At 37.1% G+C, this 27,720-nt stretch overlaps 1 protein-coding gene across 2 annotated transcripts in view; it reads left to right on the top strand.

Annotated features, from left to right (window-relative positions):
* The window catches only part of COG5 (component of oligomeric golgi complex 5), a 191,988-nt gene that overhangs the window by 143,324 nt on the left and 20,944 nt on the right, over positions 1 to 27,720 (top strand). For both annotated transcript variants that reach the window (XM_061467420.1, XM_061467418.1), the window contains 8 exons: positions 1,190 to 1,271; positions 3,557 to 3,761; positions 4,738 to 4,899; positions 6,365 to 6,464; positions 23,169 to 23,279; positions 24,573 to 24,635; positions 25,438 to 25,541; positions 26,867 to 27,104. In XM_061467420.1, coding sequence (XP_061323404.1) covers positions 1,190 to 1,271; positions 3,557 to 3,761; positions 4,738 to 4,899; positions 6,365 to 6,464; positions 23,169 to 23,279; positions 24,573 to 24,635; positions 25,438 to 25,541; positions 26,867 to 27,104 — 1,065 coding nt within the window. The remainder of the gene's footprint in view (positions 1 to 1,189; positions 1,272 to 3,556; positions 3,762 to 4,737; positions 4,900 to 6,364; positions 6,465 to 23,168; positions 23,280 to 24,572; positions 24,636 to 25,437; positions 25,542 to 26,866; positions 27,105 to 27,720) is intronic.

Below are 27,720 nucleotides of genomic sequence, written 5' to 3'. Positions count from 1 at the left end.
GCAGAAGTTGAACTGACACTGTGAAAGGGCTTGTGTTATTAACAAGAATTAGGGCTGTTTGGTTGGGGTTTCTTTGCATTTTCCTCATAGTGAAGTCACTGGCAGTACCAAAAGGAAAGCTGAGGAAATGCATCCCCCTTTGACACCTATTTCAGTGTTGAACCCTTTGCTTAACATGTTTAGATGTCAGTGTTGTGCTTTAAAACCATGAACATTGTCAGAGTGAGCCAAGTGACAGCATTAAGATCCCTAGAATTCCTGACATTTGTCATCACTGCTGCTGTTTCACGTATTCATCTGAGCACTTTTTTCTGACTATTATTAGTGATTCAGTCAAACAGGTTAGTTTGTACAGTAGGGTCAATATTACATGTATACCATGCAATGAAGAAAGCAGTTCTGTCCAGCATGAGCTTCCTCTTCCCATGAGAACACTGGATAGCCTTCCAAGTATTTGACTAGTGGGCAGGACAGGATACTCATCATCATCTCTTGTAATTTTTTTGTACCTCAGACACACCAACAGGAAGAAAGCAAGAGAGAGAAAACAATATCATGGTTTAATGCTTGAGCATAAGTGCAAGGTGATGGGGGGAGTAAGAAAACAGCCTGCCATTTCTCATATGTCCTTTTTGCGAGAACACACTACTGTGTTTCCAATTCTGACAGCCAGCCCTGCTGACACAAGGTGGTAAAGAGTCAGCTGTGAGGCTCACTGTAATTTCATGTGTTCTGTGTTTTTAGAAACAGAAGACTGTTCTGTGGGAAGCAGAGCACTGGTTTCGGTCCCTGGTCGGTGTTTGCAAACATATTGTAGTGGCAGTAACAGTAATTGCCAGCTTGAGAACCCCCTCAGAATATGAAGGTCACTGTAGTGCAAAGAGGTTTTCTAACACAGCTCCTGGTGTTTACTGCTTCGGTCTGCACCCGTGCCTCAAGAGAGCTGGGAGCATTTCTCTCAGACTTGAAGGAAAATATTCCATTTGAGAGAAGACTGAAGCTTTTATTTTTGTTTTCTCCAATATTTTTTTCCTAGCTTCAAACTTGAGGAAAATTTCTCAGACTTCATTTACTTTGTTTTTATTCTCAGTGATGTTGAAGAGCTTTGACTGGAAGTGTTTGCATTGTTTAAGATTCTTTGAAATGACTGTGTTTTAAAACTTTTATTTCTTTTGTCCCCTGCCCTCAGGATGGCCAGTCCGATATTTTGTACAAATTTTGGACTGCAGTAACTCAGACACTTTCCTGTCAGTTCCAGTCAGCAACAGACTGTAAGTATTCAGAATAAATGATTTGTACTGTGTTGGATAGTTGTTTTGCATCTCTGACTTAAGTAAGCCCTTTGCTCATTATCTCTTCCACTGGAACTGTAGCAGTGGTTCACTCAGTCTGGGATCTGTGCATTTAAAACTTGGTTTTGTAACCAAACAGGCTGATCCTCCTAAACTGTGGCTGAATTTACAGAAAAAAAAAATTAAATATTTTCTGCTTCATTAAATATTTATTCTCTAATAACAAAAGTGTATTTTTGCAATTGCATGTAGAAGTAAAAATGGCTGAAATGGTGCATTAAGATTTCCAAAGTGAATGAGTAAGAGCAGTTCTTACAGACTTTCCATGTTAAACTCAAGTAAAAATCTGATTTTGGACGTTCTTGAATACCTTTATAAATAGGAGTTGGGTTTCTTCAAAATTGGGTTCTGTCTAAATATGTATGAATGGTTGGTGGTGTGACTATACATGATATTTTGTACATATGTAATGTATAAATAGCAGATGATACAATCAAGGAATATTAAATAAAAATAACAGGTAAGCATATAAACTATTCTGGTACATGCTAATGCAATATGCAGTTGGGTCAAAGGTGAGTTTGGTGCTTTCATGAATACATCTTTCATGTTTGTATACAGTGTCTAAAGTTAATTCTTTGCACACACAGATAAAATGCATGAGATGTGCATTTATCTTTGTGATCTCAGCTATTGCATTGGCCCTTGAGAGTTTGGTCCTTCCACGCTTTATAGCAGCAATATAATCTTGAGGAACTATCTGGTTGATTCCTGTTCCTTGGTTGCTAAGTAACTACATGATCCCAAAAGAAAATGTATTCATCTTGTGTTAAAACATATTAATTTTACTGTTTGCCTTAAACATTACTTAAACCACAGTATGTACATAACCCAGGATTATGTTCAAACCGAATGTGTGCTACCTGTTTTCAGCACTCAGTTTTAAGATTGCAAAATTGTGACATCAGTTAATGGGATCAATCAACATTTCAGAAGTAAGGGAACTTACTTTTTGTCTTACATTTTGTCAGCAGTACTTTGTCTGACAGCTATTAAAAATATTTTATTACTTATGATTTTTAGTCACATTTTTTATATAAAGGTCCCAAAGGAGTGGTTGGATTTTTGAACTGTGAATGATGTTTTCACTTTGCTACAGATGAGTTTTGGGGAAACAATGCTTACAGCATTACAGACTTTTTCATTCAAGTGGTTCATCTGTATGAGACAGTTAATTTTTTAACATAAAAATTGTAAGTGATTGAATCTACCGCCATCAGTCTCAGACGTCTGGATCATATAGATTAGGAGAAGACTACACAGTTATCAGAAAAATACTCTAAAAATAGGGATTGATGGCAGTTTATAAAGTTTGATAATATTTGTGTTCTGCTTTTGTGAGGTTTGGACAGTCTTTGTGACCTAAAAGAACCATATTTGATAATAAATGTGGATCCTCCAGTATTCCAAATTAGAATATATTTCAGTTGAAAAGATAGGCAGGGTGAAATGGGGCAGATTTCCGGAAGCTGAAAAAACCTATGAATGAGTGGAACAGTGTTAATCTCCTAAAGTAATGGGAAATCCATAAAGCATGAGTGATGTTAGATCAAGATTAACAGCGGTTGCGAAAACAGTTGTACATTTTTTTCATTTCCTCTTGCTTGTGGCAAGCCTTTCAAGGCTGAAAATAGTGCTGTTTTATCTGCTGGCTTTGTCATTATTTGACAAGTTTAGGAATTGCATTTTAGATACCTTGTTTTAAGAGGTGCGTGTAAATGCACATGCTTCCCACATCAGATTTCTGAAGACTGTGGCTCATGGAAGTTATCTTTGTTTATTTTAAATGGGTATCTTCAAAATTACACAGCCCCGCACTTTCCAGTCATCAAGCTTTTGTAAGAAACTCTCTAGATTTAAAGTGTTCTAATCACACTTGTGCCTTAAATGAGTGATAATACTAATAATTAACTTTGATACCACACGTATCACAACCATGATTAGTATCTTTATTGTACAAAGTATGTTTTCCATGTCCCATCTTTCAATTGTGGATTTTATGCTGGTGCTTTAGATGTGTACCTTCATTTGTGGTAGCTCATGCCACTTTGAAATTAATTTTTAATATTACATTATTAATATAATAGATAGGATTACACTGCATATAATTCATTTATATAAATACAAGGATACAGTTTGGTTGTATGAATCAAAAAATCAGTTTGAACTTGGCAATGCATATTGTTTACTGCTTTATTTTGCAGCCTCTACATTTTTGAAGCAAGCCTTCGAAGGAGAATACCCTAAATTACTGAGGCTTTATAATGACTTGTGGAAGCGCCTGCAACAATATAGTCAAAATATTCAGAGGAATTTTAACACAGGTGGAGCTACTGATCTCCTTACTGAACTGCAACAAATGGAAGACGATGCACAGGACATATTCATGCAAAAAACCCAAGACTATGAGTATGTATTATGAACCCTAAGGCAATAAAATCTGAAGCTTTTCACCCTGCAAGAAAACAGAATATTTGTAAGAACTTAGTGTAATTCAGGTTGTCAGAGCGGGAAAATTTTAAAGGCTTTTTTTCCCTCTTACAGTTATTGCTTTGATACTATTTTAGAGCTGTAGGATTGTCATTGGGTTATACAATTAACAGTGTTGGATTGCCTCATCTTTCACGAGGTCCCTGACTTTGAGTTAATTTTACCTTTTTGTCTCTTTGGGTGAAAAAAAGAAGCAGAATGATGAAAATTCAGTTTTGTATGTGTAGCAGTAGCTTTCTCTTAATTATACCACAGTCATTGAAGCATGGCAAATGCTCAGTTTGTTATGGTTCACAGTTATGTGTATACATTGTAGGATAAACATGATCTGAGCGGTGGATATCAGAAAGATCAAACAGAAACAGGCTCATCAAGTCTATTAGAACTTCTAGACTTACGTAAGATAAAATGAATATTTTATGTGAGATTTGTATTAGCTTAAATACGTTCCTGAGCAGTCAGTGGGAGACTTAGTCACTTGAATGGAAGCAAAGTTTGTTTCATCAAACTTCTAATAATGAGGTAAAATGTTTGAGAGAGCTACTGCTTACTTTTTTCCAAAAGTAGAAATACTAAAGACTAAAACTTATTAAAGGTAAGTTTAAGAAGAGTCTTTCTGTTTGAAGCTTTCTATACACGTAAGTACTGCAGGAGGTACATTTATATTTTTTTAATAGCTATTTTATACTTTGTGTCATGTTTTTACATTACACTTACTACATGGTTCAAGTGAAAAGCAAGGTTTTACACACTGTTAAAATCTTTTCAAATGCATAAGTTTAAAGAGCAGAAAGAAAAGCCAGGTTCAAAACTGTGACATTTCTGTGGTCTGGAAAGATTCAGTGCTATTGTGTATTTTACTTTAAAATGTAATAATTCTGTCTTATACCTGCAGTCCAGAAAAGGCCTTGAAAGATTCACTGCAACAGTATGAAGCTGCTTATTTGTCAAAATCCTTATCTCGACTCTTTGACCCCATCAATCTTGTCTTCCCTCCTGGAGGTCGAAATCCTCCTTCTTCTGATGAGCTTGAAAGCATCATTAAAACTATAGCCAGGTATGCACATACAATACATTGCAAAATGTAATCTTCAGCATGTTTTTTTTCTCATAAGTTACAGTTTTAGAAATGAGACTTCCTCATCAGTAAAAGGTTGATTACTCTTTAGTTTTGAAACTGGTTCTTAATTGTGGGGTCCAGGACTGCACACAGTATTCAAAGTGAGGCTGGATCAAAGCTGAATACAGCAGCATAATTACCTCTTTTTTATTACTTATAGTTTATTATAGATTTTTTTTTTATTTTGTTTTTATTGCATAACTGAATTTTTAATTTAGGTTTTACTGTTTAAGCTTATAAAACATCAGGAAGAGAAACTTAACATATATTGCGAATGTCTGGAATCTTTGTTATTCTGACTGTGTCAAAGGGAAGATGATAGTTGCTTGCCTGCAATTGATAAATACCTAATGTAAATATTCTGTTAGAGCGAAACAGCAATATTCCAGGTAGCATTTGTAAAATGAGATACTTAATTACCAGTGGTGTATTTTTTCTCGTAAGGTTTTGGTAAGGACTACTCTTGTTTAATACAGTCTGAAAATGATGGGCAGTATTGACTGTTGTGAATGTGTGTGTGTTGTTAAATACTGACGCTGTACTTGTGACTGGGAGTTGCAGATGCTCAGAACATGCCTGTTGTTGTGGCTGTTGATGGCTGTTTTGCTCCTTGCAGAGCAGAAGGGAAAACAACATGAAAAGAATGAAATTTCAGCTGAGTTTTCCAGAGTCACCTTTAGCTAATGATGTTTGGGGCCCTGTGGAGTTCTCAGAGGTGATTATTCCTATGTCAAGGTGCCTAGGGTCTCTCCGGTCTTCGGAGAGGTTAATCTTATCCGTAGCAACATGATGGCCCTTGTACTTGTCTATTTTCAGGAGAGCATTTGTGAATGCAGTCCCAAATGATGGAGATGGGGGGGATGGGGTGTGGGGGGGGGTGTCAGTCCATGAACAAGAAATACTAGAAGTAATTTAGAAGTCTTTTCCTTCTTCCGTTTTTTCTCTGTCATTCCTCTGGGGCCTCTGTTACTATAAAGGATTGCCTAAAACACGGCTTATTAGTCGTGTCAAGCTAAGGTGTCCCCTGGGTATTTCTGCGCAGCTCATGTAATTCCAGAGTTGAATGACTGTGTATTCACCTGTAATGTTTGAAGGCTGCTGCCAAAGCTTGAATGTAGTTAATTGCAGTCAATATTTTTGAATGGCTTACTAATAGTGATTTCATACTGAAGTGTCATTCCTAAACTTTGCTCATTTTTACTAGAATAGGAACACTGCACATAAAATTCCCAAGTGACTTGTTAAATTGTAAACTGAATTACAGTGCATAGAAAGACTTGGTTGAATGTGCTACTCTCTCTAAATTGACATGCCATGTAACTTCGTGTTCATAGCTATTTCTTTATCCATTAAATACATCACTGTTCAGTTGTTATTTAAGATTTGTAATCTTTGCTTCCAGTGAGCTGAATGTGGCTGCTGTTGATCCAGACCTCAGTTTAGCTGTGGCAAAAAATGTTGCAAAGACCATTCAGCTCTACGGTGTAAAGTCGGAGCAGCTTGTAAGTAATTTTAGATTTCTCAAAACTTTAGTTTTTCAATGTCCAATGTTCTGATTTTTGCAGATTTACAACGTAACAGTAAAACAATCTAGATAGACAAAAGCTTGGAATTGGCTTTTCATCATGTTTGGAAACATTTTCAGTTAAATTCTGCCTTCAGATAAACACAGTCTATTGAAAAGAGTAAAACTTGTCTGTATCACTCAAAATCGAATTTGCCATATGAATTTAAAAAAATCAAAACCATAGATCTTGTTAAGCAAAAATGAAACCATTCAATTCATTTTAATATTTACCAGTGTTTGATATTCCATCAGTTACATGATATATTGTCTTTATGGTGTTAAAATCTGGACATTTTTTCCATATATTTATTTGTTGCCTTATATTTAACTGACCCTTGATTTACTTGCATCTGTCAAATGCTTCCAGTCATTTGCCATGCACTGTTATCTAGTGTTAAACTGAGTAGAGGAAGGAACCCCAAAGCCTTATCCTTTGGATAAGGATCCCCCAAAAGCCAGCGGATAGCACAGTGAATGTCACTGTCATATGCAAAAATAATTTTCATGATCAGCAATTTTTCCATTAAGTCTGTTGCAGAAATTTTAATGCTTTTTTATGAAGAGATGGAAATTAACTTTTGCAATATGCAGACTCACAACAAATGACTAACTACTTGTATTTGCAAACAAGGTTTTCATTTAAACAACATCAATTCTGAAAGTAAACTCAGACTCCAGTGACATTCATTTGCTGTATGTTTCATTTAAAGAGAGGTGCTTGCTTACAATTTTTTGTAACGATTTGCTACAAAATGTTGCAGCAATTAAGTTAGTACGGGCTCTGTTTACCTCTGAGAAACCTACTGTGCATGAATAGCTTGACAAACACTGAAATTCAGTAACACATACCTCGTTTACTGCATGTGTTCTATGAACTATATTGGGAGTCTGCAAACTGGTGTATGGAAGAGCAATGTAGGTGAAACAGTCATGAAGGCCATAAAGAATATTTAAAATAAAAATATGTGTTTACATTATTTTGCTATATGTTACGAGCATAGTGCTTAAGTTGGGTCTTCCTTTAAAGGCATTGAATCATAGCTCCATAGCTCCATAATGAAAGAAATCAGGATTTTTAGGTTGCAAGAGTCATCATGAATAAAAAATATTACACTCATGTCTCTGTTTGTCATGGAGTGTAGTGTCAAATAGTGGCATTCAGCTGGGAGAAAAAAGACACATCAGCTGTAACTGTGAAAGCACCAGGGTCTCTTGTGCTCATCATCTCTTGTTAGAGTTTGAACCTGCCCAATGGCTTGGTCAGAAGTGTACATCATTTTGTAATCAGCCAGCTGGCAAATTCTTAAGAAACCCTGAAAAAACCAAAAAGGATATGGAGAAATAAGCTGACAAATGTACGATTTGTGCCTTTGTATTAGCTGACCTTAAACTAAAGGAATGCAGGAGTAAAGAGGGAGTCTGAACTTGAATTTGGCAGCTGAAAATAAAACCAGAAATTTTGAAAAGCTGACAGGGTTAGTCAAACTGGCAGAATGACTGTGAAAGTCCTTTAGGAATATACCTGCAACTTGTAAAGCAGTATCAGCTATGTACTGCACAGCTACGTTTTAGTACTTTTTTTCTCTCCTTACTGGTATACTTGTTACAAAATTAAGACCTGGAAGGGCTCAACACAGTTGCAAGGCATGGATGTCTAGTGCAGTATTTCAAGTGCTAAAACATCATGCCTGTCTTCCACCTCGCTCTCCAGAAGGGCATGGCTCTCCCGCTTGGCACGTGTCATGCTAACACCAGCCCTGTGGCTATAATCTAGAACATTTTAACTTCTTTTTGTACCTGTTTTTTGGACAGACAGATTGAGCCTGAAATGTGTACCATAGGTAGAACAGGAGCTATGTTAGACAGCACTATTTCAGTATGTTTTAGCGGTGTAGCCAAGAATGCAATCTTAATTCAATCTTGCAATCCAGCCTGCAATGATAGCTTTTTAAAGCTGAGAAGGGTGACCATGTAACATTTCCGTTCAGATACCTAATTTCTGATGGCTGTTGTAGAGCAATGCTAAAGATGGAAATATAATTTCCTGGAGGAGATCACAATTTAGTTCTCTTCCAAATTAGAAGTAAACAATAAAATCTCAGAATTCTCAATGAAGGAAGATTGTGTAGGGGTTGCATTTAAGAGTCATTAAGGTTTTATTCTTTTTTTTAATGAGGTTGTAATATTGCAGGTAGATTTGAATGGTGAAAAAATGAAATTTGCTGTCATAAAGATGTTGACATGCTAATGTCAGGGGTTTTATTACTCAATTGCAGAACAAAAGAGATTGCAGTTCACTGAGATGTCATTGCTGTTTCTCCAGTTAGCTTTAGCTAGGACAAATATCAAGAAAGATGTTATTCAAGACGCAAAGATTTTACATGTGAGTAAAATCAGCATCTAGAAATCTGTGCATGTAGTGCTAAAGCAAAAACAAATAAAGTAAAATGGCCTCTTCCTGTGAATCCAAAGTATGTGTTCGTGTTACTTGTGACTTCGTACACTGCTGGCTTTTGGTTTTCAGCTTTCCCCTCACCAAGAACTAGCTGTTGCTGTGCCTGAGATCTATTCTTGTATTAACCAGTTCAAATGATTTCAGGGAAGATATAAATAACCCTTAGTGAGCAGTAGATAGATATATTCAGCTGTTGGGTGAATCTTTAGCTAACTGCTTGCTGATGCTTGATGTGCTTTGGTGTATGCCATGAAGCATTCAAAATTATTGTTCTAATTTCACTCAGATGTTCTTACCATAGAGGTTGAAGGGATAATTATACATTGTGCTAAATTAAAAAAACAATATTTCTGTTAATTTAAGAGTATTATCTTTCAGCTTCACCACCCATCTTGTGCTTTGTTAGGTGGTGCTGAGGAAGGTTGCTTGGTACATTTTCTCCATTGCCATTATTATATTGTCTCTTCTTATTCACATTTTGCCTAATCGTCTTCATAGTGATTACAGACACTGCAAGATTTCAGTTTAGTTGCCATTTCTACATTCTTCTCATTCCAGAGTGGAAGAGAGATTAACAAATGTGATCGTCATGTTTTGGTTAAGAGCAAATTTTTCCTCTTCCGTGTTTGCACATTGTAATCCATCGCTTGCTTTTTAACATAACAGGGGCTTACTGAGCCAGATTTTGTTCACTAGCCACTTTTTCATACAAGTGAGGTAGCCCAGACAGAAAAGACCACTAAGCTATCTCCTTGGTTTAAGTGGTTTCCAGAGGGGTCATCCATTCCCAAATACCTAAAATTGCCTGTCTTGATTGACACATACATGTTGTTTAACTGACCACATAAGGAATATTAGCTCTTTCATCAAATGTTGACAGTAAGCACAGTGGAGGGAAGAGATTCATGAGAAACCAGTAAGCTCTGTTTCCTGAAAACAAAGAAAAGTTGAGTAATTCTGGGGTTTTTTTGAGAATCCATGCTGCTTAACAAAAGACAGGAGCTCATGGATCTGCACCCTAGAGAAATTTTTACCCATTTGTATAACTGAGAGTTAAGAAGAGGTATAAAAGAGAGCTTGCATCTCACCATCATCTTCATTAGATGCCTTTGACATGGCAGCAGTAATTGCATGGCAGGATCCTCTAGGGCAGTGGTCTCTAAACTTTTTTGGTCATGCATACCCATCTGTATAAATTTTTTGAGCATGCACTCCCTTATTTATTTATGATTTCTAAACACGTACTATTGAAGTTGTGATATTTTCTTCCTGCACCCCAGTGGATTGTCTTGCATAGTACCTGTGATGCACACACCCCACTTTGAAGACCACTGCTCTAAGGTAATTCTCTGCTGTAATCTTCCATAATAAGAAGTGAACAGATTTCGGCTGTCAATTTTTGGAAAAGATGCCTGGTTGATTGCAGAAGTCTTTCAAATTCGTGTTTGATTTTGTTCATGTGCTACTCTAAATCAGATTTCTCATTTATTTGTATAAAAATGAAAATGATAGTTACTTGTGGATTGAAAATGAGACAAAACTGTATTTCCCCGGTTAATTACCTGTAGTTTTGTCATTTACTAAAGTGAATTTTAAAGGTAATGGAAATGTATTTTTTCTCATAATTAAAAATCTCTTCGTTGCAACTTTAGAATTGTTATGTTTTGGTTTGCCTGTTAATTAGAGCTATTTCTCTTACTGATACTTAGAATTGGATGTCTTGCAGAAGGAAGTAAGGAAACATTGAGGGTTAGACATTCTGAAAGTTTATGAAAATGCATAGTTTTGCCAAAAAACAGAAAAATCAATTGCAAGATCCATTGTCCTCATAGAGATTGAAGATGGAAGAGCCCTTCCCAGCACAGGACTATTTAAAACAATATTTATTGTTGGGGTTTTTGTGGCATTCTTTCTGCTTTTATAGTGATGATTTTAGTTACCTGAATGTAAGTACTGTATGTTCTCTTACTTTTGTGCTATTTCTGCTCAGCTTGGCATGTGGGTGGATTGAAATACACTAACACACCCACCAAATGCACATAGATGAAATGTGTTGTGCCATGAATGTGAAAATGCAGCTGTTTAGAGAATATGCAATTTTACTACTTTTTGAACCTGGACACCTCTACTAGTTTCCTCCATAGAGTTACAGTCATCCTGTCAAGACTGTCTCTATTAGTTGCAATCAGAGTCCCACAGCAATCCTTCCTGTCTTGTGGAGGCTGTCTTGCTGCCTCCTCTGACTGATAAAGCATCACCATAAGAGACAAAGGGGCCTGGTTGTCTTTTGGCCAATAAACAAGCAAAGCATGATTTGCAGAGGCAGGTTTGTAAAAATCAATTTGCCCACTTTCTTTTCAATAGCAGGTGGGGTGATTATGCTGGCAACTTCTAGTGGATCAAATTAAAAAACATTTTTATATGTGGATATATAATGATATGATTGAGGCAAACTCAGAATCACTTTGCTGTGCTCCCAGATGGCAGGGCACATCTTAGCTTCACTTCAAGCCAGGGTGACCAGCTCAGCTTTGGAACCTTGCTGAGTATAGCACACTCATTCAGGCTGGAGTGTGAGCAGGGCAAATTCATGTCTTCTTGAAGTACAGGCAAAGCAAGAATCTGCATGGCCATATCATCCAAGGCAGATTTATCCTAAGGTTAGGGTAGATAAGGCTAAAATCAGTGGGAGCTGTGATTGCCTATAATTGGAGAGGTTCCTAAATACAGAATATTGTATTTTATGGAGTAATATGTTTCAGAGAAGTTTGTCTAAAGAAGGGATCTTTCCAACAGACAAGAGGCTGCAGGCAGATGATCTAAGGGAGATCTTTCCCACTGTCAGACTTGTAAGCAGTCATGAAGAGGAAGCACTCAGAAGATGGAGAAGGAGAATGGGTGTAATGAGGGAGGAAGGAAATAGAGATTTGGAATTTTTTTATTTTTTACTCCCTTAACTAAATGTGGTCGGACTTGTGTCATACATCTCACAGAAGCTGACGAATGAAGCGAAGGCCTGAAATACAGGCTCTGGGCGAGCTACTAATCTGTCCTTTGCTGACAGCTCATGATAGATGCTTGGCTTCTCATGAGGATTTTATCCTGGGCAGTAGCTGTGGGACTTTCTGATACCAGGTTTGCCTAGTGTAAGCCACTTGGAAGTTTTTAAGCACTATACAAAGAGCACAGGCCTTCCTGGCATTTTGAAGAATTCTTTCCTGTCCTCCTGTGCCAGGGTCTCACCACCCTCATAGTGAAGAGCTTCTTCCTAATATCTAATCTAAATCTATACTCTTTAAACATTCAAAGTTAAATTTTCAAAGTTAAATTGCTAAAGGCCCAGTAGTAGAAGGGAATCCTGAGGTTGAAGAAAAGATGTAAGTGCCTCAAAAATTAGACTCCCCACACCAAGGTTCAAATAATTGTCCCATATCCTCAAAGGGTAGAACACTGATGCACAGATGGAAGACCTCTGGTACCAGACATATCAAAAGGCAAAATGAGAGAGAATGTGCTGTTCTGATCTCATGAGCAGTGGACCACTATACACTTGGGACACAAAGAAATCTGTATGGCTTTTCTTTGGTGAATGAGGTTTTTAGATTCTGGGTTGTTTTGAGGGGAGAAATCAGCATCAGCTGAAATCAGTAATAGAAAGTAGTCAGCCTCTTTCTCACTATCCTGGATCTCAGTAGTATATTGAAATCTATTTGCATTTACTTAACAATATATCTGAGTTATGTAATGTTATACATGGTTTTAGAAAGTGTACCAGTCACAGAGTACTAGAGCATTAACATAAGAAGTAATATGCAGGTACTCTGCCAAGTACAAAAAGTTTCTTGGGAGTAACTGAGAAGTTTTGAGTTTGATATTGTTTTTCAATGCGATGGTGAAACTGGATTTCAGGTCTTGTAAAACAATTCTGAATATCTAATTGGATTAATGTTTAAATGCAAAGTGACTCTGGCATTAAAATTATATGATTAAAACTATTATACATTATTTCTAAACTTTATTTATTCTGAGGGTTTACTGAGGTCTACTTTTCAATAACTGGTACTAAATATTGTAACTGGGACTATGTTATTGTAAAGTAGTATCTGTCATAATGATGAGTAATATGTACTTGATGACAGATTTTTTTAGTGCATTATTGTTTAAAAAAGTAAATAGCAAAAAGGAGCATAAGAAGTAGAAAACCTTAACAATTCATTATTGTTTGAACCCTTCCATTGGAGTCCAATGCTGATGTATCCTCATCACTCTGTCCCCAGATGGCCTGTATTTGCTTTTAAGACAGCATATAGGTGTGGAAAGAAAAACATGTAACTGTCCTCAGAACAGTAAATGTGAGTAAATAAATGAGCTTGGTCTCATCTTGTCTGAAGGCAAATTTGTATCATTGAGGCTTGTTCTGAGTAGTGTTGGCCTCACTTCAAGGACCAGCAAAGCACGTCTCTTCTAGCTGCAGAAAGGCTGTGTATTAAATTGCTTCACACTGTCACCCTGATGTTTATGCTAATGTCTGCCTCTCAGTTGAGAGTACAAGGTCAGTAAAGGTTTATGACTGACACTCAGGACTTAATTTGCCATCTTAGCTGTGAACCCTCTCAGTCTCCACCATGGGACTAACAGTACTGTCTGTGCTAGTGAGCAGCAGGTGCCAGGACAGTGCTGGGCACCATGGCCAGCATGTGCAGGGCAGCCTGCCTTGCGGCTGGCAGGGCTTCTCTTCCCCAGAGCGTGTGGCTGCCTGCCAGTGTCCTGCTGGGGACAGCCTCTGCAATATTGCCTCTCCTGAGCCATGGATGGAGATTATTTGGGAGAAGAGTTGTTGGTGCAGGCCACAAACTTTCTAATGACTGTCCTAACAGCTTAGTGGTACAGATGTCCATGTGCCAGATCCAGGAACCTTTCCCGGCACTGTTCAATTTACTGCCATGGGTATAGCCAGTATGTGAATGAGACTGAACGAGAGCAACGTGCAAAATCTGTTCAAGAGGAAGCTTAAAATGCTGACAGATCGGGGTGATATTTTTCTTGCATCTGGAATTCATACTTTCTTATTTCAGATGTAAATAAATCTCTGTAAGGCAAAAGTTAGGAAATGCTTCTACAGGAACATTGTTTTTGGTCTTAAGATTTTTGTAGATTGCCAGAGCTTCGAAGGATATGCTTTTCTAAACACGTTTTTCTGTCTTTAACGCTTGTCAGCCGTACTCAACTTATTTTCAAGTAGTATTGAAAGCCTTGAAAAGAGCACAGTTGTCTGTGGTGTTGTGACTAGTCGATAACGCCAAATACTGCTGAAGGGGTGCAAGAAAACTCTTGGGTATTAAGTCTTTTCAGGAGTTCAACACTTCCCTCGGGTAGCCACATATTTCTGTGAGCCAACTCAGATGACATCTTTTTGGATGCCAGTGCAACCAACCCCTTCTGTAATTTAATATTCTATTTTTAGTGAATGTGATGGATGGAGATATAGGCTGAGGAGCATCTATCTATCTGTCATGTTCAGATATTTTTAGAGCACAGATCTTTGTAATGCTGATCAGCACCAAATGCATTACATAAGATTAGCATCAAAATATATACAATGGAAAGTCAGCTCTCTGCAGTTGTTCTTAAATTATTTTTAGTATTGCCCACAAAACTTGTATGGCTCAGTGCATTATCCTGCCATTGTGCTCTGTCTCTGCTCTGTAGGAATCGTTTTTAAAGATGATTTTCTCTTCTCTCAGACCTTTTCAATCACAGGTCTCCTTCCTGAGGCTTCAAGTAAGATTGTCAGTCCATGATATATTACAAGGATTTTGATAAAAGCTCATTTTGCACTAGGGCTGAAACTGAGACAAGCAATTCATCTCTCATTGTCCTTCAATGCAGTTTATATTTGAACTCGTGATTTGCAGGTGCAAGATTCCAAATTCTGCATTACTTACATCATCAGCTACTGTTGTGTTTTTTAACGCTGCTCGGGTGGCTTAATCTTTTGCAGTTACCCATAATGATCTTCTTAATTTTCCACTTCTAGTAGATACTCAGAGTTAATATCTCCTTATTAAATGTCTCTGGTCCCCTAGCTAGCCATTCAGAATGGGTTGGAATAGATTATTTAGGAGATTTTTTGAGTTTAAAGAGGCAAACTGTGTGAAAACAGCACATGTTCTTCTCACAACTAGAAAATTTATTTTTGTCTTTCAAATTTTCTTCAAAAAAGATTTTATCTTCTTATCCTTTGAGTATGTTTCAAAACTACTTTGTAATTACTGAGGTTTAAAATAGATCTCAACTTTCTGCACATCCATCCCGTCATCATAACGATTTGTGATATTGTGGCAGATGAGTCTTGATGTTTTTCATCATTTCTTTGTGGGTTTATGGTTCATCTGATATAGTCGATAGCAAACAGTCTGCTGTTTGGTTTTGGTGTCATAGTTTTGGAAGCAGAATTCTATCATGCCATGGCTTCACAGGTATTCCAGGATCTCTCTTCCTGAGATTACAATTAAATGTGCTGTGATTTTGGGTTATATTTTTACTGTTTAAAAACAACCTCTAATTTATTAATGCTTCTCCTTGCCTTGTAAACCTTGTTGCAGTAAAAAGTATGAGGAAAGAAAATGCTAGAGTGCCAGGTGGAATAGGAAGATAACAATTGATTCAGCTTAAACTCTGAGGTGAGAAAGAGACAGCATCTTTACAAGGAATTTTCATAATGTCATTTATAGAAGAAAAAGTGTCTGTCATGCTTGATCAGGGGAATGAAGATTTAAATAAGCTGTTTTCAGTGGGTTATTTAGATGATGAGCAATATGAATGGCATTTTTTTTTGTCCAGAATCTAAAAGGCTAAGTGTATTATAACTGATCCAGAGACTATATTGAAACGTCTTGGTTCAATCAGTGAAAATGTTCAGAAAAGCAAGAACGCAAGGGAAAATGAGATTTAAAAGCTAAAATGATAAATAAAAAATGATATAACAGTTGGATGAGAAGCATCAGTTCTTAGTTTTCTCTGAGTGTCATGGAGATAGGAATATTTTCTGAATCTTTTCTGGGTGGAGAGGGAGAGAGAAAAGATTTCCTGGAATTAGATTCTTCCAGTGAAGGGAAGATCCTGTTCATACACTGGAATTTTGGCACCAGATTTAAACTCAATCAAATTTGTGAGACCTGTGATAGTTTTGAATTGAAAAGCATGATGAATTCTTATTGTAATGATATAAAGTGAATTTCTGATTGCCCTTTTTACTATGTGATCTTATAAGAATTCATGTCTCAGATTAAGTGGTGTTATACTGAATTGTGGGCTTTCGTTTGTGGATGAATCACTATTCTGGACATCTTCTAACAATGAGATTTGTCTGACAGTTCCAGGGAAACGTTTCTAGTCCTCCTGTCTAAATGTCGAATGTTGTGAACTTTGGATGGAAGTATGAAATGGAATAGGCTCACAAATCATCAAGAATTGTAGTGAAATGACACTTTGGGAAAGGTTTTCTGTAAATAATGTGTCTTGTTACAATGGTGTAAGTTAGGTGAAGGATCGTATTTTCCTCACTTCTTTTGGAGATAATGTGAATTAATTGTATTATACCAGTATGTTGAAGACATGGTGTTACTGTCATTGAAAAACTTGTATCTATGCTATTTAAATGAGAGACCCCAAAATATGAATTTGATATTTGGCACATTAAAAGAATTCATTAATAGGTATTTAAATAGAATACGTGGGAGGCTATTATATACTAAAATAATTTCAGAATAATTACTATTTCACTGTACTGTAATAAAAGCTAAAGATGGCAGTAGGTCTAATTTAAAAATAATAAGTCATTTAAGGTTTTGTAATTACTTTTTTTAATGGAAAGATCAGAGGAGTTTTGTTTAAACAGTCATTAGGAGGCTGGTTATATTGGTCAGAAAATACATAGGAATGTCTAGCTGATAAGTCACTTAAAAAAGTATTTTAACTTTAACTTTAAAAAATGGAAAAAATCTAGAGGAGAAAATTGCATTAAAAAATAACTTCATGAAACATTTTCTTCATTCTCGTGTTGTCTTTTGCTGGTTAGATCGTGACTCACATAACAAATGTGTGATTCTTTACTTTTTTTTATAAAGAGATACTGGCTAAACTCCAGAAAAAAAATCATCCAAGCATTAAAGGCTGGTTTTGAGCATGAATGTACTTCATTTTATCTTTCTGGGAAAGTGTTTAAAAGACATCTTTAGATCTAGCGTGTAATTCTACTAAGAAGTAGAAAAAGCAAGATTGCAAAAACCTGCACAGTATTTTGTTATAGTGCATTATATCTAAGTTATTTCATACCAAATTGAATTCTATGATTCAGAAATAGATTTAGTTATATATATGTTGATATGGTAATGGCTTTGGAATTTTGCAGTTTTGGATCAGCTCTTAATTAGAGCTGGACAATGTAAAGCTGTATGACCTTCTGCAGGGTAGAAGTATTCTAATCTCAGTTAATGCCTGGATATGATACAAAAAAAGGCAGATGGCAGTTAAATAAGTTAATTACATTTTTTATGTGTAGGTGAATATCACCCCATCATGTTGGACCCGTCTCATATGTCTTGAGGATGGATACCTGCTCTTCACTTCTGAAGGTGCATTCTCAGTAGTTCTCAGTAGACCAAGAGCTATTGGGATGACATATAAAATATAGTTAATCATTCAGACATTCATTTGGCAAGCATGAAAAATTCAGTACACTCTTACAGTCAGAGGTATCAGGATCAACACACATTATCCTTGAAATCTTTCTCAGACTTGGGCTAGCTGGTTAAACCTGAGTCTGAAAAACTGTCAAATACAAGGGTCATAGTTTTTGGAAGTTGAGAAATGATTCTGAGCGGTTCAGGCTTAGGATTCTCTGAGATTCCTCAAAGGAACTGGGTTAGGTGCTTTCTGATAGCAGAGTTGTTTTAAAGCATCTCAGTATTTAAGGACAATGAACCATTACTTACTTTTGATTGTTTATACAGTGCTTTTCTTCTCAGGTAATTCAAAGGTTTAGAGATCGATCTTTCGTGTTACAGAAAGACCATTTGCTGTTTTCCTTCCATTTCTTCTGATTTTGAAAATATTAAAGAAGGAAGGAAGGAAAAACAGAACGGAAATACCCCTGAGGGAGCAGTTTGACAGTTGCTGTTATTCTAGCATGAATAGTGTGACCATGATGTTTGGTCTTTTTTCTTGGTCAAGGACTTAACAGTCCCCTCAAATTTTTCTTCCCAAAATAATGGGAGCATTTGGTAAAAAATTTTGACCAAAGCTTCACCATGAAGCTCCTTTTCTACAGTACAAAATTAAAAAAAAAGAAAAAAGATATTCTGGAAGCTATAAGAATGCCCTGAGGGTGCAATATAGTGCAATATATATGGGCTTATGTACATATTAGGTTATTGCCTGAGTTCACAGCTTTCCTCATGTATTGAAATATTTCTTCTTCTTGCAAATATTACAAGTCATTCCAAATACATAAATTCTTATTTATGACTTATTCTTAAATTCTTAAATTTTAGTTGATTTTCTTTGTTTGTTTGTTTGTTGTGGGATTTTTGTGTGTTTGTTTGATTTTGGTGGTTTGGGTTTCTTTTTAAGGCAGAATATTGGTTTTATTTTATCTGCCTCAGTCAAGGACGTCATTTGCCCCAACACATTCATTCAAATCCTACACTTTGAACCTCTAAATTATGACTCTTCTTTTTGCAGATTGTCCTCTAAATAGCCAATAGGTGACACAGCCAGTGGAGTTCACACTGTGAGGTATTTTTCTGCTGACAGTGTCATGTTTTTACAAAAAAATAGGAAACTGATTCTAGTAAAATTTGTGTTTCTTAGGTGGAAAGAGGTTGTGAAAGAATCCTTCTGCCATATGGAAAGCATTAAACCTAACAGTAAATCATCCCAATTATTTGTAGCTTATGGGATAAATCCCAGGGCCAAGCCCTATTGACTCAGAAATTCTGTAAATGGATTATGTGCTTTTTAAGTTGTTATGATCAGGCAGGAGGCCAGGTACCAGATGGATTGATTGCTTTCTGCCAGAGGTATGGCCACATCAGCTGCCTCTATTAGGAATGTATTTATTCTTGCAAATGTCAGCTTGACAATTGGAGTTCAATTTGTGCTATCAAAACACATTAGTCTCGTGATACTAGAGTTAGAGCAGCGCTACTTTTGTCTTACTTTGATTTAAGATCTTCTCTGTACTCTTAAATTATGATGCTAATTCCTGCTTTTTAGAGAGTGGGTTTGCTGAGGCTGTTTTGGAGTAGAGCATAAATGGAGTTCTCCAAAACTGTCAATAGGGATGCACACATGATCTCAGTTACTTAGTGTGAAACAGAGCTTTTTCACAGAATGTTTAGTCTGTGAAGGGAATGGTAACAAACCAGCTCACAAATCAGTGTCTCCTCTGAGCTACCACCTGTTGGAAGAGGGGAAGTTAGAAACTTTGAAACACTAAACAAATTATAGGAAAAGATGTATCAATAGTCTGAGCTTTTCTACAAGAAAAAGACAAACTCAGTTAGTGGGTTTTTATAACTCAAGGGAGAACTGATCTCTTGATGCACATCCCAATCTAAATTCTGCATTCCCTGCTTCATGGTGAAAACAAGAATTTAAACCCAAAGGAATCTCATCACAGCACATGTCTCAACATGTGAGATCCAATTCATGCTGTCAAATTGTATGTCTGTACTTAGGTATTAAACATAGAAAATGTAAAATCCAGATCTAGTTATTTTCAAGACATATTTCCAAATCAGGTCTATGCAAAGGAGTGCTGGTAACTGATGTTGGCAAAGGGAGCTCGTACACATGTAACCCATTGTAAAATTGCTGCTTGCCTGGGGCATAGGGTGCCTGTGCTTTGCTGCTCATGGGTGTTGTTAATAGTAGGCAGGGTTTGAGGTAAAAGCAGAAGCAGTTTACCCAACTAAAGTGAAGAGTGTAAGAAATCAATTGCTATACTTAAAGACAAATACAGAAAAGTGGAACAGTTACAGTCCTTGTTCTTACTGCTTATTCAGGTCTGGCTTCAGCAGGGCTTATTTTCCTGTTTTCAGTTAGCAGCCTCAAGCCAGACTAACTCGCAGAGTGACTGACAGTTCCCTAGAGATGGGGATCTGGTCCTTCAGCTACGCTTTGTCTCTTAATTGTTTCTTTCCCAAAATAGATTCTGATTTTGGATTGTCACCCCTGCTGTCTTCCCCGTTTCTGCTGAGCATGAATTCACCCATCTGGCCTTCTACATTTCTGGATAAATCGAACTGATTAAAAAGACACCACATTTTGTCTCTAGTGCCCTCATAAAAAAGAAGGCCCTTTGACTCTGTCTTTCATCTGAGTGGATGTGGTTAGGCTTCACGCTTACTTGACTTAACCTATTTTCATAGTGCAATCCCCAGTGGGCAGATAACAGGAGAGTTACATTACCACTGGGCTTAAATACATAAGCTGTGTTCTGCACTGAACTTCAAAAGTACTTGCTGTATAAATAAGAGTGATGAATGTGTATCATTGATAAAACCTGGTGTGATGGAAGATAAACTGAGGGGTGATTTGTGTCTAAATTAAATGGGCCAGCATAAGCATGGTTTGTTGGAACTGGGGAGACATAACAATAGCATTTTCCTACCTGGATGCATGATTGTACAATAGAGGTGTCAAGAATTCAGTCTGAGGCATTGAAATATTGGATTAATGATAAACTACCCGAAATCCAGGTACATGGCAGTGACAAAGTGTATGTACATGAACCTTGTTGGACACAGTCAGTGCAGAACCTTCTTGCCTCAAGGCAAGGTCATAGAAATCATTGTGGTGGCAGCAAGAGATGGGAACCACCACCTGAGACTTCTTCTGTAGATGGTGGGGCACACCGACCCATTTAGGTACCACGTGTTCCCATGATGGTAGGGCACCCCTACCCGTTAAGTACCAGGTGTTCTCATGACACACTTTCAGAGGAAGTGGTCCTAGGGAGCCCTGTGCTGCCCAGTTCCTGCTACTCGTTACAAGTTTTCCAAGCCTGTTTGTTTGGGACCAGTGATTTTATGATAAACAAGCAATCAACGCGTCTGGTTGTCAAAGTTCAGTTTGATTAATTTAAGGGAATATAATATGGCAAACAGTTTTAGAAATTGTTTAGAAATGGTTGCTTTTAAGGCATTTTTAGACTTTGCCTGTGAAGCTGTTGTGCATTATTGCTGACTGTGAGAGTTGCTTGTTGCTGCAGAAGGGTTTTGTTTGCCCTTGTTACTGGTTTTAGATATCATTTAAGCTTTTTCACGAGCAGAAGAGACACAGTCTAATGTCTAAGAAACTGTCATAACATCTGAGAAGAGGAAGTTGTGAAACCTTTACAATAGACTTTGAGGAACTGAAAGTGACAAGGATGTAAAGTTTTACTGTCTTACTAATGTCTTTTATGTTAACTAGTTTTAAATGTGCAAAAATACACATGAATAGTCCATACAGTGCTTAAAAAAGGTATGGGGAAAAAATGTTATTTGTGTCTGAGAGGATGGTCAGCTGGGTGGACAGGCTGTTTGCGTGCATAACTGTTTTGTTACCAGTCTGTGAAGCTGTAAGCATGAGAAGCAGAATTCTTAGGACCAGTTAGGTCTGTCAAATAGAAATGTCAGGAAGGAAACACAGATGTATGTAGCTCACGTGGCTGTTCTCATCAGGAAGCAGGAAGATGCTGAGATGATATATTTGTCAGCTAGTTTAAAGATGCGTTCTGATGTAAAATAATTAAAGATAGGTTGGAAAGGATTTTTCCCTCTGAAAGGCCTCAGAAACCTATTTATCCTGAAATAAACCCAGGGAAATGAACTGATATTATCACCATAGTGTTGTGAATAAGTTTGAGTTCCCATCTGCTGCACAAACTTGTCTAAAACTTCATTATTAGCAGTGCTGGCAAATACTAGATAACTTTGCTTTTGTGGTCTCTGTGTCTGTGCTGAATGGAAGCTGTGGGAAGTTCAGGAATAGTTTTTCACTATTAAAGATTCACTGTTTCTCATAACTTAAAAAATTTTATGTAATGTTTGTTCTTTTGTTCTAAACAATTATTAGTGTATATTTAATTTTAGTTTAGGAGTTTTCTGTAGGACCTACAGCTGTGTTTAAAGACACACTTCATGAAAGTCACTTAATGACTTATTCACTGAGTTGAATGTATTTTCACTGAGAGAATTCTGGAGCTAGGCATCTTCAGGAGTCTACTGGAGGCTAATTTTGTATCTGAAATATAGATAACTAGTCATATCTCTCTGTAAAGCCTTCTATTAATAGCTATTCTTGCTGTAATATTTAGGCATACTTCTAGAATTCACATAGCCTTTTGTCAATTCTTTGTGCTTCTGCAGCTTTCAGTGCACAAGAAAATTTCCATTTCTTTCCCAATTAGAATTTATTTTATTTTAAATTATAAACATATGCTGTGGTATCCTTACGGGACTGTTCTGTAGTTAATTGCTATTTATGTATCAGTCTGGAACTTTGATTTCTGTGGTAATGATAAAAAATGCAGGCTTTATGGAGTCTAAATATGAAGAAATACCCTTTTTTTAGTTTATTTTTGCTTGAAGATTCATGGATTAAACTCTTTTTAATGACAGGATTAGCAATTTTAGTCCTCGCAGTTCTATCTTTGTGTTCATTTACAAGCCACTAATATGTACAAACCTGTAAGCCATCTATTTAAAGAAACAGTGTTTCTAAGGATATGCTTGAATAGTTGTCAGAAGTAAGGACTGAGGGTATATAGGAAAGCATACCCTATTCAGTTCTGCTGCTGCTAGTTTATACTACATCCTCGGGTAGGTGACTTCAGCTGACTCTTTGATTATAATGTTGAAGTTATGCCGGGACCAAGGATCTCTAAAAGATCTGGGTCTGAGCAATGTGGTTTGGGAGCTGAGACAGCAGTCTCGTGGTTCTTGTACCTGTTGTTCAGTTTGTATTATCTGGAGCTGAAAATAATTTGAATCAAGACAAGAGTTAAATGGAAGAACATTGCTATGGAAGACCTATAGCTTTCAGCCATGGTCTAAGTTTAGTTAAGTATAATTTTGTGGTGATGCACTCTTTAAAGAGTCGGTACTGTTCTAACAACTTCCACAATTACTGCAGCTGTCTACGCAAGGAGATGCCAGCCAGGTGATTGGACCACTCACAGAGGGGCAGAGGAGGAACGTGGCTGTAGTTAATTCTCTATACAAACTGCACCAGTCGGTTCTGAAGGTAGGCTTCCTTGGTATTTCTTTTCTTGCTGTAAGGTTAACTTCTTTGCTGTGTTGTATGCATATTCTCCCATTAGCTGATGAGAATTGGTTGGACTTAACTTTGTGATAAATTGTTAGTATTAGGAGTGAAAGATAAGTTTATAGAGAAGAATCACATTTCACAGCCACTGTTTTGTGAATCTGAACAACTGGGCTCTTTATGTTTTCCTTATCAAGTAAGCTCTGTCTTTGTTCTGATCAGCCTGATAACACTTGTCCCAGCCTAAGCTTATCTTTCTCAGAAGACCCTCACTGCTTTCCCAGAGTTGTGGCCAAACTGAAAAGGGGAAGGAAAGTGTGAAATCAAGAAAAGCAGCACATCCCAAATATCGCCATCCATTGTTCCTGTTACCAAAGTCTGGCCTGGCATTGTTTTCAGGAATAAGCACAGTTATGAATAATTCCAGTTTACTGGTTTAGTGATGCCAAATTTAGTGATCTGTAAATTAAAGCAAACAGATACAGTGGTTATAGTGTAGTTAATTGTGTTTAAATCCTAGCCTGATTAGAAAAAAAAAAGATCATGAGTACTCTTGACTGTGAACATGTTTAAAGAATGTTTAAAAATGCTGAAAAGCCTATAAAATTTGCTTGGATTTTGCAAACAGATGGTAGATCAACTTTTAAGTCTGCTTTCTCTGATGTATTTAGTAATGAACCTCATGTGCCTGAGTGTTGGAGGGAGATCTGATATGATTCAGTCTTTGATTTCAGTATTTATCTGGCTTAAAAATACTATTGTGTGGCATGTTCATAACTGTAAGGAAATTGGTAGGATATTCCTTTAGATCATTCTTTGAGTTTTAATTCTAATATCATAGCTGTACATAAACAGCTGTTTAGCAAGTGGTATTATAATAGTCAAAATACTGAGAAAGAACAACCATTCTTTCAAATATTTGCTGTGGAGCTGCTTGTATAGTTCTCCATCAATTCTATACTTCACAGTGGGAGAAAACACCACTAATTTTCATTCAGGTCCTGTTGACCCTTCAGCTAAATTTCAGTTGAACTCAACTGAATCATTCCTTTGTGAAAGCAGAAGAAGAGCCCATAGGAAATTTGAGTGCAAAGGCCTGATATGGCTGCCTTGAAAATTCTGTTTGTATAAAGCCCATTTGACAGTTATCTAAACCTATGTAAACCACTCATTACTAAAGATAACTTGGTATGTTTTAAAATAAGATTAAATATTATGGATTCTAATAATTTGTTGAATGTTGACTATTAACAATTACTTTAAAATTTGTAGGTCATTACCAATCAAAGCTCATTTCCAGCAGCTGCTGAGCAAACAGTCACAACTGCCTTAAAGGTAATTGAATGTCCATATGCTTCAGGGATAGAGCTGAGTTTTGCTTTGCCTGTTATACTTAAAACAGTCACTTATTTTCCCAGGTGTTAATTGTGTGTCAGTGTATGTTAGTCACAAGTATACAAATATTCAGAAATTTGTATTTTGTTGTATCTGCAGCTACATATATGTTGTGTGTGCCAAAATCACTGCTCGAGTAGCGTTTGTATTCAAGAATATTCTTGTAATGGTCGGACTGTGAAAATAAATGCCTTTCTCTGCAGCATTCACTCAGCAATAACTGGATCCTTCATCACCCCTTTACCCACCCTGACCCACACATAGGATTATGATTTATATGCTACCTGGTGCTTTTCTGGGGGGTGATGTGGCTGGCCGTGCAGCCCTCTGTGGATGACAGCTATCCACATCCATCCTGCTGTGCACTACTCTGGGAGGGGTTGTGTGCAGAGGAATGAAGGGCAGCTTGAGTGTCTGGGGAATGAACAGCTGAACGTTCATGCACATGTTTTTGTGCATCAAAACATGTACATTTACAAATCAGGAATGCCAGATTGTTGTGCACCTTTGAAGGAAGGCTTTACATAGGTGTAGTAAACAGCCTTATCTCTGTACTTTACTGGTAAAATCAATTAAAGGGAAAGGTTGTCTTAAGCTTTTGTCCTATCTAGCAGTTTCTAATGCGGAATAATAAAAAGCGCTGTTAAAAAGAGCTGTTTGTCAGGGTATTTTTGAGGTGTCAAAATTTAAATGCTTCCAATTTCTGTTTCCTTACTTCTGCCTTTTTCTTATCCTATTTTAGGCAGTCCATGATCTAATGGGTAGTGCTGTTCAGCCATTACTGAACTCTGTAGGAGATTCAGTAGAAGCTATTATCATCACTATGCACCAGGAAGATTTTTCTGGGTAACTAGAAAGATTTTTTTTAAACATACCATTGCTGTAATAAGATGTCCTGGGTATGCATAATAGATTGTTATTGCCATAATGCCCTTGGAGGAAGAGCGCTTGTTTGTTAAGGGTAAAGTGATGCTTTATGGTTGTTAGGGAACAGAGAAAGCAGAATTACACCTAGCTGTTGAAACAAGTTAGTCAGGTGGCATCTGTCTTCTTCCCCAACCCCCTTTCTTTTTCCCATAAAGTTTTGCATTTGAGAGAAATTCACTTTAAATAGAAAAATAAAGCCAAGCAGAGGCACTGCTTAAAACCCCCCTTTTGTTTTCAAAACTTATTTTTTGTGGACAGTCTTCAGAACTCTCTCAAAATAAAGCATATAACTCTGATTCAGAATTACACATTTTTTTTTTTCTAACATATTATTGAATACAAAATGTTTCAAAAAATCTTTTCTGTTGACTGCTCAGATTTAGTGCATTTGGCTGTTTACCCATAGCATTTTAATTAAAATTCCCAGTATACTTCATCTGCAAAGATCTTGAGTCCTATCTTTAACTGAGCCTTCCTTCCTGAGCGTTATTTTGGTTATTATCTCTGTTCTGACATTGCTTGGATCGTTATCAGATGTCCTGTTTCCTGTCTTGGAAATTTACAGAAAGTAGTGTATTTTCAGAGGTGTTTTAAATTTTCCTTTTTTCTTTTTTTTTTTCTTTTAACAGTATTTTACTCTCTCCATGTTTCTGATTCCACCCAAAGGCTAAGTTTTGTTAGACAGCCTGTACACTTAGGCTTCTGAGTTTGGAAGAGCTCTTTTGTCTGACTGTGATTCAAAGAAAGATAAAAATGATTGATGTCTGTGTCCCTGAGATTCGGTGCTGCTTCTGTGATAATTAGATTGACTTTATAATACTGGGTTAGGAGGAATCAAGGAAACTGATTCTATACAGAGAACAAGTTTGGGATAGGCTCAACTAGTAACCTTGTGACATATGCTTGTGTTTCCTCCTCCGTTATTATAAATCAACAACTGGGACATTTAAATCTAGGGGCTGGGTCTCAGAATTAGGCTCCAAACTGGTGGAGGCTCTGCAAGTTGGGTAGGAGTGGGGTGATTTCCTTTATCTTGTTAAGATGGGAATGGCTGATAGATATTTTGAGACTAGTTTCAGAGAGAGCTACAGCGCTCTTTATACTCAATAGAAAATGAGACTCTACAATTCATGACGTGACTTCTAGGCAAAAAAATTGAAAAGACTCCTGTAGGTTTTGGTTGTGTTTTAAAGATGAATTTAGCTGTCCCCATTTCTTTTCTTTTCTTTTTTTTTTTTTTTCAGATCATTATCCGGCCCGGGAAAACCAGATGTCCCTTGTTCTCTGTACATGAAAGAACTACAGGGTTTTATAGCAAGAGTCATGAGTGACTACTTCAGACATTTTGAGTGTTTTGACTTTGTCTTTGATAACACTGAAGCCATGGCTCAAAGAGCAATTGAACTTTTTATTCGCAATGCCAGTCTAATAAGGCCCCTCGGTGAAGGTGGGAAGATGCGGCTTGCAGCGGATTTTGCACAGGTACCCTCAGTACTGATTTCTGCTTTTTCTGTTGCTTCACTGTGTTCTCTGAGAAGTATCAATAGTGTCATCCATATCGAAGTATAAACAGGCAGTTGTAGAGATTGGTTCACTCCCGTTCTAAACGTCCTCTCTGATGAGATACTATAGCCTGAGAAATGCATCCACTAAGTAGTTGAAGATCCCTTGTCACTGTGAGGCATGTTCAGGGAGGTCTGACAGCTTCCTGCCAAGTGACCATTGCATTTAAATTCAGCTGTGTCTTGACATTTTATCCTGCTTGTCTGACCTCTTTGGTGCGTCCATCATTTGCCACCATTCATTCAATTCATTCTTTCTCTCTCTTTTGATGGAATAGTGTGTCACTTTCTTAATCGCTTTATATATCACAGTGCCCACACTGGTTAATCGCTAACTCAGCTGCCTTGCAGTGGAGGAGACAAGCTAAAGAGATACCAATATCCTGTGGAAGAGCTGTCCTTTCGGTAACAGAAGGGCAGTTTTCTCATTGGATTCTCTTCATGACCTGATTGACTTATCTGCCTCTCAGCTTTGTCTAGCTTTTACACTGGACTAAAACTCAAAACAAACTGCCAGATTAACATCCAGTCCCTGT

This window comes from Pezoporus flaviventris, unplaced genomic scaffold, assembly GCF_033815535.1.
Source record: "Pezoporus flaviventris isolate CSIRO_AGI_PZ_B2104156 unplaced genomic scaffold, CSIRO_AGI_Pfla_v1 ptg000045l, whole genome shotgun sequence".
NCBI lineage: Eukaryota > Metazoa > Chordata > Aves > Psittaciformes > Psittacidae > Pezoporus > Pezoporus flaviventris.
This window is presented reverse-complemented; position numbering and strand designations above follow the sequence as displayed.